The sequence below is a fragment of the Olea europaea genome, chromosome 18 (genome assembly GCF_002742605.1).
Source record: "Olea europaea var. sylvestris chromosome 18, O_europaea_v1, whole genome shotgun sequence".
NCBI lineage: Eukaryota > Viridiplantae > Streptophyta > Magnoliopsida > Lamiales > Oleaceae > Olea > Olea europaea.
The window spans coordinates 3654361-3666751 of NC_036254.1; the positions used below are offsets into that span (position 1 = coordinate 3654361).

The 12391-nt window shown below is 36.7% G+C and overlaps 1 protein-coding gene across 3 annotated transcripts; it reads left to right on the plus strand.

Annotated features, from left to right (window-relative positions):
- Positions 1 to 8347: 8347 nt before the first annotated feature.
- On the plus strand, positions 8348 to 12354 carry LOC111367189 (E3 ubiquitin-protein ligase At3g02290-like). 3 transcript variants are annotated; one of them, XM_022987936.1, is made up of 6 exons: positions 8348 to 8489; positions 8792 to 8881; positions 9031 to 9364; positions 9945 to 10374; positions 10783 to 10892; positions 12089 to 12354. In XM_022987936.1, exons 3-6 carry the CDS (start codon positions 9248 to 9250, stop codon positions 12113 to 12115), a joined length of 684 nt encoding a protein of 227 aa, XP_022843704.1. In that variant the 5' UTR covers positions 8348 to 8489; positions 8792 to 8881; positions 9031 to 9247; the 3' UTR covers positions 12116 to 12354. The 3 variants fall into 3 exon arrangements, with proteins under 3 accessions (XP_022843704.1, XP_022843703.1, XP_022843705.1); XM_022987935.1 differs by having other exon boundaries at positions 8792 to 9364; XM_022987937.1 differs by lacking the exon at positions 8792 to 8881.
- Positions 12355 to 12391: the final 37 nt, after the last annotated feature.

Consider the following 12391-nt stretch of genomic DNA (forward strand, 5'->3'; position numbering starts at 1 on the left):
TTCTCACTTATTGATATTGAGCACTTGTTTGAGCCACATTTTTCTAAAAGTTCATTTTTTCAAAATTTATTATAAACCATACGTTCTTCAGTAAAAAAAATATTAGACGCAAACTCAAAACTTTTTCTTAATTTTTAACTACACATTCTCCATCAATTTACTATTCAAAATGTTTTCTTTCCCCCAGAACGGGGCTCAAACAAAGACTTAATATATTATGGACTTATTTGAGCCCCAAGTTTTTTAAATGCAATTTATAATAGTATTATGATTGAGAATGTATGGTTAAAAAATAAGGAAAAATTTTAGACTTATGTGTAATATTTATTTTATTGAGAAATGCATGATTGAAATGAGATCAAATCATTATTCAAAAATATATTTTGATAAAAAAAATAGGGCTCAAACAATGGTTATAGATTATAGATCAGCATGTTTTCCCATTAGATGATTGTAGGAATAATTGCAGCAGAGGCCCCAAGCCTTTAATAAATTAGCAGACTTTTCCCAAATCTTTAATTTATTGCAACCATCAAACCAAACCTTTTGAACTATTGCGGAGGATGCCATTTTGGACGGTTTTCATTCAAATGTCTATTAGTTGACTAAGAAATTTGATTTTGACAATATTTTCAATATTTTTGAAAGGATAAAATTGTAACTTTCCATTTATTACATTAAAATAAGTTAGAAACTAAAATAAAAAAAAATAAGAAATAAGAAATTAAAAAAAAAAATCAATCGTCTTCTTCCTCTCACCCCACCGCACCTCACCTCAAGCCCAAAATCAGTGACCGACCACCACCACCGCCACCTCTACCTCCACCTCCATCTCCACCTCCACCTCTATCTCCATATCCAGCCATAAAAACGCAAATAAAAATGTAACCCACAGAAATATAAAGACAAAGAAACCAAAATGTAACATCAACAAAGAAAAAGTTTCTTATTATTTAAAAAAATGATGCCTCAAAATCAACATTTCCAAACTAAGGGAAATTTTAAAAATTAGGCTCAAATATGATATTTTGATCGACAAAGAGAATCAACCATGCCATGGTTGCAAAATCACCAGTTGCTCTTGAGACAGAAAAATCTAATATCGAGTACAATTCGGGTTGCTACGCTAAGATACGGGCCGGATTGTCTCAATGCCAAATTGATGAGCTTGGAAGAATGAGATATATCATCACAGACTTAAGAAATGGTGATGGAAAAGTGAATAATACTTGACGAAAATGCATAATTCCTCGGCAAACACAGAAGGATGTATGGTAAAATCAATATGGTGCTTCCTCTGCAATTTTCCAAGGGCTGTTGATTTTTTGTTGCTAATAATGGTGAAAAATCATCGGCTTTGAAGAGAAGCAACCACCCATGAAATCCGAATCTCTCCATAATCCTCATTCTTCCCTTCCAAGTTGATTTCTGTGGATTACATTTTGATTTGGGTTTTTAAGATTAGGGATGGAAGAGGAGGTGGAGGTGGCGATGGTTGAGTAATTGATTTTGGGTTTAAGGTAAGGCGGGGTGGGGTGTAAGGAAGAAGATGATGGGGTTTTTTTTTTTTTTTTAATTTCTTATTTCTTGTGTTTTCTAATTTAATTTCTAACTTATTTTAATGTACTAAATGAAAAGTTACTATTTTATCATTTCAAACATATTAAAAATATGGTCAAAATTAAATTTTTTAGACAACTGATAGACATCTGGATGAAAACCGTCCAAAATGATTTTGTCGCAATATTTCAAAAGATTTGGGGTGACGATTGCAATAAATTAAAGGTTTGGAGAAAATTTGCTAATATTTTAAAGGTTTGGGGCATCTGCTGTAATTATCCCGCTGATTGTATCTATTGCACTCAACATTTTACGCTTTCCTGGACAAGCCCTTGTATCATTTAAGACTGCATAAAAAAAAGGAAAATTGCATCCGAGGTACCAAATCTTTCGTTTATTAGCAGACTTTGCCCAAACCTTTAGTTTGTGCCACCGGAGATACCAAACCTTTAAAAAATGTGTGGGGCCAGTCCAAAATGACGGTTTTCGTCTGTTTGACCGCCAAAACCGTCAGTTGACCCCTTTAATGATAATTTCAAGATTTTTTTCCAAATAAGTGAAGGGCAATATGGTCATTACACACATTTCCCACCTCAACATCAAACACGTCAGTTGCAACTTCCTTCCACTCACCATCCACTATGGAACCTGAAAAACCCACGAAGAAGACGAAACGAATTTCGAAGAAGACGAACATCCAGTGGACATTGCAGCCCACATTCGAGGCTCTCTTTCCCAACCCGTGTATGGTAAGTGTCTTCCCCTGTTTTCGATTTACGGTGTGAAGTTGTATGATTATGAAGTTTCCCTGTTCGATTGTGTTCATGTACTGGGGAATTCAAAAATTTTAAGTGATTTGGTGTATTAGAGCGTAATGCTTGTGTACTATCTTTTCTGCACATGTTCGTTGCTCGAACTGAAAAGGGCTAGGGCTTAACTTCCTTTTTTTCGGTGTTTTTTCAGGGGAAAATTCAAAGTACTTCAGCATACGACTTCATCATGGTGGAATTTTATTGAAGAAGATGAGAAATTTTGTATATGAGTATGGGAAAATAAGTTATATAGACTATATCGACCCTGATTTCTTCAATAGATTTCTTTTGGGCAATGCCGTGAAGATGTTAGGATATTCTGATAGAATTAGATATCTGTACAAGATGGAGAAGAAAAGAATGAGTGAAGGTTCATTTTGGTTGGTTAAAGACTCAGATTTCATGAATTTAGTGAAGTGGCTTGGTGATAATAGGACAGCTGAACTGTATTGCTTGCCTGTAGTTGAGGTTTTGGAGTTGCCTTGGGATGAAACAGAACAGAAGGATGTTCGAGTGTTTGATTGTGAGACTGGTGAAGAGTTAGTGAAGGTACAAAAGTCTGGTGAAGCATTGAATGAGCAGCAACCATGCTATGCAATTGAGATTTTTGATGAATCAGTAGAAGGTGATGACGTGTATGTAGTTGATGAAGTGGATGACATGGAAGCAGATGAAGTGGAAGTTTATACAGTGCGTGGAACAGAGCATGAGTATACAGAGGTTGATTTTATAGGGGCTGACGTAGACTCACATGAATCAGAAGTGCATGCTGCTGAACCAGAGAAACCACATGATGTTGAACCACAGTTGAGGTTTGAACATGAGTTGCATGACGCTGAACTACAGCAGCAGGCGCAGTAGGAACTGCATGCTGCTGAACAAAAGGCGCAGGCTGCTGAACATGATGTCGAAGCAGAGGTGCAGCATGCTGAAATTGATGTGCATGCTTTTGGACCACAGCAGCAGGCTTAGCAGGAGCTGCATGTTGCTGAACAAGAGGTGCAAGTTGCTGAATATGATGCCGAAGCAGAGGTACAACCTGCTGAAATTGATGTGCATATTTCTGGACCACAGCAGCAAGCTGCTGAACATGAGTTGCATGATGCCGAACCAGAGGTGCAGGCTGCTGAAACTGATGTGGAGTTTGGTGAAGGTCCTGAGCTGGATGATGAATATGAGGAGGGTATTTTGGGAGAAAAATTCACTGACTCAGAGTACGAGCAGGAAGAAAATATTGCTGTGGAGGATAATGATGAAAACACATATTTCAGGTTGAGTGAAGGTTTTGACATTAGTGCAAGTGGTGAGCAGGAAGGCGTAAGGGATGTGCAGGAAGGGGAGGCAGCTGCTGGGAAAGAATCTGGAACAGAATACGAAGACTCCAGTGAGCTTAGAAGCTTACCCAGTGATACCGAGGCTGAGGGATCATCTGCCAGAAGGAAGAATGTGTGCTGGTTTAACCTTGCAACTGATATGGAAGATCCACAGTTCAAGCTAGGTAATGTCCACTGTTTTGTGTAATTCATTTCTGGTTTAATCCATTTGGATGATAATGCATTCTGGTTTAATTCATTTCTACCAGGGATGAAATTCGACAACGTTAAGATTCTAAGGAATGCAGTAGTTCAATACTCAGTCAAAAATTCCAGGCAACTGAGATACGTGAAAAATATGAGGACACGGTTGAGAGTTCGGTGTCAAGATAATTGTCCTTAGGTTTTGTATGCATACCAACAACCCGACAAGAGTCTTAGAATTAACACATTTGTAGATGAGCACACATGTACCATGGTGTGGTAAAATAGAAGGGTTAATTCAGGTTTTCTGGCAAAGAAGTACGTGAGAAAATTTAGGTCTGATCCAAACATACCAATGAGTAGTTTTATGGAGACTGTGAAAGCGGACTGCATGTATGAGATTTCAAAGCATCAGTTCTACAGGACAAGATCGAAATGTGCAGAAGTTATTAATGGGATTGTAGCTGAGCAGTACAAAATTTTATGGGATTACGGTGAGGAATTGAAGAGAACAAATCCAGGAAGTACAGTCCAAATCGAATGTTTGGGACATACTTTTAAGAGATTGTACATCTGCATAGGGGCTTGTAAGGAAGGGTTTAAGGCTGAGTGCAGGGCAGTTGTTGGGTTGGATGGATGCTTCCTAAAATCTGCATAAGGGGGACAGTTGTTGGCAGCTGTTGGCATTGATGGTGAGAATTGTATGTTCCCGTTAGCATGGGCAGTTGTGGATGCGGAGAACAAAATAAACTGGCAATGGTTCATAGAATTGTTGGTTGATGACATAGGGATGCACAACCCTCGAGCTTGGACATTTATTTCCGACAAACAAAAGGGTTTGGTGGATTCCATAAGTCAATACTGTGAAGGAGCGGAGCATAGGTGTTGAACAAGACATCTTTATAGCAATTTCACCTTGGCACACAAAGGTCTGGCACTTAAGAACTTATTTTGGACTGCAGCAAGGGCAACAACAGTGCCGGAGTGGAAGAGTGCAATGAATGAGTTAAAAGACATAAGTGAAGAGGCTTACAACTGGTTCCTTGAAAAACCTCCTTCCCAATGGACCAGATCTCATTTTGAAGAGCATTCGAGATGTGATATTCTTCTTAATAATTTGTGTGAGGCATTCAACTCTTCCATTGTTGTTGCCAGAGACAGGCCCATCATCTCCATGCTAGAGAAAATTCGGCATCAGCAAATGATAATGATGAATGCAAAAAGGGAAGCGACAGAGAGGTGGGATCATGCATTCGGGCCAAGAATTGTGAAAATCATTGAGAAGGCTAAGTCTGAGGCAAGGTACTTGAAGGCAGACTATGCAGGCAACCAGAAATTTGAGATAAGCAGCAGAGACGATTTGAGGTGGAGCGTTGACTTGACAGAACATGCATGTGCTTGCAGAAAATGGCAGCTCACTGGAATACCATGTCCCGATGCAATATCAGGCATGCTTTCAAGGGATATTGTCATATATGAGTACATCGACCTATGGTATAGCAAGTAGACATACCTGAAATGTTACTCCCCAGTGATCCACCCGATGTCAGGGCCTAAACTGTGGCCGGAATTGGGAAAGCATCATCTCACTCAACCTCAGAAGAGAAAACAGGCTGGCAGACCCAAAAAATTGAGGAAGAGGTCACAGGCAGAGCCACCTGCAGGCGTGAAGATGGGAAGGACTGGCATGAAGATGACGTGTAAACGTTGTGGAGGGTCTGGACATAACAGAAGAAGCTGTAAGGAGGCACTCCCTGGTGAAGATAGTTCACAGCAACAGTCTCAACCAACCACACAAGAAGATACACATACCAGATCAACAAAGGGGAAGAGAAAAGCACATTCAACGCAAACCTCCAAGTCACAGACAAAGAAGTCCAAGCATAGAGGATCGCAATCTTGAACATCATGTGGTTTCTCTTGTATAGTTACCTTTTTGGGGAAATGCTGTGGTTTTTTGTAAACTGAACTGGAAATATATGCTTCCAATGCTTTGTATTTTGTAGATATAACTGGAATTTTTGATGATATTGTTCAATGTGATGATAATGTTGATGTCGAATATCTTGCATTATAGTTCTGCTTTTCGTCATTGGTTTCTGAAATTGTATTCGTAAGATCTGATGTGCAGGCGATTATGAAATATATGAGAATGTTTGATACTTCCTATGAACGTATTATCAAACTTTTGGTACCTTTACTGCAATGTTTTTAAAGGTTTGGTACTCTGTCTGAAACCATTAGAAAATGTTTGGTACTGATTTTGCGAATCGTTATAAGGTTTGGTACCTATGCTATACCTTCTTCAGATAAGTTTGAAGTGTAATATGCTCTTTTAATTTCGCATTTGACATAGAGGCCAGGAAAATATCGTTAAATTTCAAGTTAAAATGTACAACACAATTTTTCCGTTTTTACATATGCATTTCACAACATCTAACACATGGCTCCATTTCGAAACCCTAAGCTCAAATTTCTGGAACAAAAAACTAAAATCCTACAATCTGACCCTACATACCTAGGAACAAACCCATTTTGCAAACACTCCACACACAAAGCCGAAAAGCCAGATCTTCCACACATTTGGTCTTGTTGCTTGAAGGGTGTCGATTTCAGCTTCCATTTTCCTCCTAGCTCGTAATAGACCAAGAATCAGTTCTTTCGATCTTTCACACATCGGAGGGTCACACCATATAAAGAAGGTGCATCCACCCACATCTTGGCTTCGAGGACAAGTGAGAAATCTTCTTCCCGGGTTCAAGTTCGTCCACGAGGTCTTCATCTGCATACATTCTCCTCCATCTTCTTGTTGATTTTTTTTACTACCTGTGAGAGAGAAGGTAGGTAATATATAGTAATAAAGAAATGGAGGGAAATAAACAGTGAAGTATATAATAGGAGGAAAATGTGTGTAATGACCATGTTGCCTTTCACTTATTTGGAGAAAATTCTTGAAATTATCATTAAAGGGATCAACTGACTGTTTTGGCGGTCAAACAGACAGAAACCGTCATTTTGGACTGGCCCCACACATTTTTTAAAGGTTTGGTATCTCCGGTGACACAAACTAAAGGTTTAGGCAAAGTCTGCTAATAAACGAAAGGTTTGGTACCTCAACTGCAATTTCCCCCCAAAAAAATTGCAAAATCGCAAATCGAACTGAAACTATTGAGTTGAAACTGTTAGTTCGGGTTTACATGAACGCGTGGTTTCTTTTTACTCAAATCGAACCAAACCATATCAAAATGGTTTGGTTTAGATTTTGATTTTCAAAAACGAACTGAACAGTTTTTAAATTTTTTAATTAAAACATTAATTTTATTAATTTAAAAATTTTATATAAATCACGATTAATTTCTCTACAAATTTTAGGGCTTCTGGATTTGGTCGCCTTAAATCCACACAAAAAGTTTTTGAGATTTTTTAGCCATTTATTGCGTCTTTCCCCGAAAATGGCATTACATGGCTTAAAGCTCTTTTACATTCCATTATTTTCAGATCTTCAAAAGAAAAATCCCTGATTTATACTCACCTCATGAACTAATCCCATCTCTAGAAACAAAAATATATTTTGAATCCAATGGAAAAAGGCTAAATTTAGGACTGAAAAAGTTAGAATTCTTGGAACCCATACTCCTTACCAGATTATCGGCATTGTTCTCAATTCCTCCAGACTGTAAAATTGTTCATGTTACAAGAAATCCAAAGGACAGTCTCGTTTCCCTTTGACATTTCACACAGAAAGCAACTAAATTTCATGAAGATCCATGGACATTAGAGGCTGCTGTTGATCAGTTCCATGATGGGAGTTGTACTTTTCGATCATGTTTTGGCAGCAGGTAAGAAAGCCTTAAAAAGCCATCTAAAGTGTTGTTTGTCACTTTCGAGGAACTTAAGGAAGATAGAAATTAGAAACAAGCAAGTGAAAAGATTGGCTGAATTCTTAGGGTGACCATTTCAAGATGAGAGAATGAAGAAAAGTAGTCGAAGAAATGACAAAAAGTTGTAGCTTTGAAACATTGAGTAAGCACGAGATTAACAAGTCTAGCGTGATGTAAATGTGTTTTCCATTGCCATATTATTCATTTTTCATACACAAGTTTGCGAGCTACAAGGTTCACCATATTGGGAGCAAAGTGATATCATTCAAAATAGCACATTGCGATGGACTCAACCACCTTCAGGGTGAAAAATTATTGAGGCGTCGAGAGCTTGATATAACTACAGATTCACGATGATCCCACCTAAGTCAATAAAATCGTCCTCAATTTGGAATGTAGCATCTAATTCAATTTAAATGGAGTAGAATTATACCTTAATATGTTCAATAAATTACTCGCTTAAGAATATCAATTTTAAATTCAACTGTTTGAGTCAATTAATTGAGTCTAGAAGTTTCTTTGTAAAAGGTCAAACGTGCCAATACCTGTTCAAAAACTGCCCAATTTCCTCACCTTTTCGCATTCTCCGTAGTCGACTGATCGGTACTCCAGTATAAACACATTAGTTACTACATTTTTTATTTATAGAAAAAAATAAGATTCTGAAGCATTTGACCTCGGATTTCTTGGCTTCTGTCTCTCCAGAATCATCTATCTCCGTAAGCTCGATATTTTATTTACTTCTTGTTGTTGACCAATTTATATCTCGCTTATATTTTAATTCTCCTTTTTTCGCGAATATGTAAGTTAAAATCAGTGTTAGAATCGTATAACCTATTGTGAGTTAATTTACTTGATGAATGAATGGAATTTTTTCTTCCTCTTTACCTCTAGAATGATTATCAGTTGCTTGATTTTAAAGAAATTGAATATTTTAGAAATTTCATGACTGCATTTTCTGTCCTTTTTATTTTTTATTTTTAACCATATGCTTTTGTTTCCATCTTATATTTTGAATTAGAGTCGCAGCTTCCAGAAAAATTCCGTCCGTTATCATTTCAGCTCCGTAATAATGTATCACAAAGAGAGAATAATTTTGATTTATCTGATGGTGATGACCCTATATTTTTTTACTCAATTCCTCTTTTTTTTTCTTATATAGTTTGTCTTCGTTCATTGGTGACAATTTCCATTATTTACTTAAGAATGAGATTTTCAATTATTCTGATTGTTTGCGTTTCTTGTTTTTACTGGTGCAAGTATATTATGGTGCCTATCTTAGTGTCTGCAAAATAAGAAAGGGCATTTCGTTTCTCAATTTCTTGGAAAGAAAGAATGCTGCTTCACGAGGCTACTTTTACTTCCGCGAGCTTGGGGTCCTCATTTATTTTCATTAGTTTCGACAATTATTGAGGATACTCAAAAGAGGAAATTGTTTGAGGCATTGACGTAGGTTGATGCTGTTGATCATTTGATCATGGGTGCTGTTTGTTGCTGTTTGAGGGATGAATGTGAAGATTTTGCTCATTCGAACAGCTCTATCTGTGGGAACTTTATATGCATTCGTTTCTTCGTTGAAAACTTCTTACATGTGGTATGCTTTAAATTATTAACTGTCTACTTAAGTATTTTGAGTGGATGATAAATTCAGTTTTGAGCTACAGATCTTTATGCATTATAAATTTGTGATCTGAGCACGTAATTTTAGATGTTCTAATGGGATTACAAATCATTAAACTTTCCTAAAGTTTGTCTATGCATTATCTCAATTTTTTGAACTGAAAGAATCGAAATTGATTTCTGCTTACAAAACTGTCCATAATATGGATAGTTATCAATGACTTCTCAATAAGCTCAATGAGTTCAAGAGTTTCAAAATCTATGTATGTTTAGAGTTATGGTGCTGTCGAACTTGTACATGTGAATCCATATGATTTACTAGCCTGAAAATGAAAATAATACCGATTGAGTGGAAAAGTTCACAATGAACATTTCAATTGAATTACTTGACCTGCCCAAACCCTATTGGGGAAGCTTCAGTTTAGGGTTCTTGTTGGGTTAACTGGACAATTTCCCGTACACTATACTGACGTAAATTGTTGTATTGCTAAAATTTCATGAATGTCAACAAATTTGCATTGCCATCTGCTTATGGAATGTTCTGCATTTTGCAGTATACATCATTGTTTCATAGAGAAGAACAACAGGAAATAGCTTTGTCCACTCAGGGGACAACATCTTTGAGTTCTGCAACGTTACCTGATACTTCTCTAGTGGATATGTACCATGCTCCTCCAAGACCTCTGCCTTATGATGCGGATCCCAGATATTTTCACTTGCAGCAGGGTCGATTGGTCTCTGGACGTGAGAAAGGCTCAGGTCATTCGCACGAGGAAACTGAACCCCTTAGGAGAAGAGAAGTCAATGAAGAGTCAGAATCTTTGAGTGGCACGAACAAACTGAAAGATTTCACATGCGAAGAAGGATCAAAAGAATGCGATTTGAAATCAAAACCAAGACTCTCAATAACTAATACAACGGCAGAATTTGCCCTTATACACACTTCTTTAGAGGATGAAGATGTCTGCCCCACATGTCTTGAAGGTAAGAATATAGCATTTTTAGTTTTCTCGAGTTTCCTCATTGTATTTGTTCATTATATATAAGGAATCTGATTTTTTTTGGTATTACTTAGGAATACACATCTACCATTTTCATAAATATTTAGAGTCAAATATTATCCTTTTACTGATCTGTGATTCTGGTGCTAAGAGTGTGGAACTAGAGTGTTTGACTGGGATAGCCTAAAGTTGCATCGAAAAAGAAAAATGTGATTCTGGGTTATGGAATTTTGAAAAATCTGAATTTTGGAGTTCCCTCTGCAGCACCCAAAATTTTTCTGCACTTATTTACTTGAGTTGATGACTGCTGCTCCAATATGCAATTCATAGTTTAAAATATCTTGGATTCTGATTTTACTTACCTTTGATTCAATGCATCTTTTCCGTGCAGAGTATACTACGGAAAACCCAAAGATAATTACAAAATGTTTTCATCATTTCCATCTTGGCTGTATATATGAGTGGATGGAAAGAAGTGATAACTGTCCAGTTTGTGGCAAGGTAATATCTGATCATTCCTAGTATTTTCTCTGTCTGCTTAATCTTTAAGATTATAATTTCCCTATCCGCATTCTTAATTTTGTATGACTTTTCCCTGTGTATGCTGAGCATCAATGGGGGAGGTTATAATATCTTCACATGAGAAGCTTTTATCTCTAATTGGAAATTGCATATTTTCCTCTGTTCAGTTATTGTATTGCTTTCTCACCCCCTCTTTCCAAAATTGCTTGTATGATTTAGTGGCTAGTACACAACTTATGCGACCAATGTATCCTGTATGTCCAACATCAGTAATATTAGTTGCTTACTGGTCACAAAGTGAAGCAAAATCTCTTTCTAATGGCTATTGCCTGATGAATTGGCTTCTTGTCCCTCTTTTCCTTGGGCTTTTGGGAAGATCAGAACTTAATGGTCGTCCTGCAGCCTTGGGTTCTTTTTTGCTGCTCCAGTTAAAGGAAAACCACACTGGCAGGAAATTTAGACTCTTTACAGCAGTTTGATGTTCAATAAAGGAACTATATTTAAATATAAGATGTGATAAATTCAACTGAAGCTGGTCCAAGAAAATCATGCCTGGCTAGACGGAAAATTATGCTCTTGGCAATGATGTTTTTTTGTCTCTTCACATTATATAACTTGTAGTTTATCTCTACAGAGTGGGTGGGGAGTGGACTAGATATGTTCTGTTTTTTCATGACCTCCTTTTCTTCTAATTCTGTTTTATCGTGACCTTGACTATCCCATACAGAAAATCTAAATATTGAAATAAGATAATTATCTTGACAGTGAGGGAGGAGTTGTTTTCAAATTAATCAAGTGATCTTTTTTACTTGAATAATGAGAAAAGTAACTTGGCCAAAGATGTTTAAACAAGGAGTTACACTTAGTGCTTGTTTGTGCCCCATTATTTGTGAGTAATGTATTATGGAATAGCGATTGATGTTGAAATGTGTGGTTAAAAAAGAAGGAAATTTTTTAAATTTATGTGTAATATTATTTTAATGAAAAATGTTTGGTTGAAAATGAGTACGGTAGAAAAAATAATGTAGTAGAATGTGGAAAGATGGTAGACAAACAAAGTCTTAATTTGAAGCTTAGTCAAATATGCCAGGAAACTAGCTGGGTTTGATTGTTATCATCCGAAATGGACATAAGTGTTTCGTCCTGTGGTTAATTTTGTTTTGTTTGCTTTCCAGGAGATGGCATTCGATGAGACGACGTGATCTTTCTGAAAAGTTCTAGTCGTGTATGAAACCAACATCTAACTGAAAAGGAAATAAAGAACAGGAATCAAACATGAAAAGTTATACATCACTCAAGCATATTATTGTCCCAAATAATCAGTACATTATAATTTCTTTCTACTACTTGCTGCGTCTGTATATTAATTATCACACAGAATTTTGCTCACACTTCTCTTGATGAAGTGCGATCTTGTATATATATACTTTCCATTCTTTCACTAGTGGATTTCTTTTTTTTTTTTTTTTTTTTTTTCA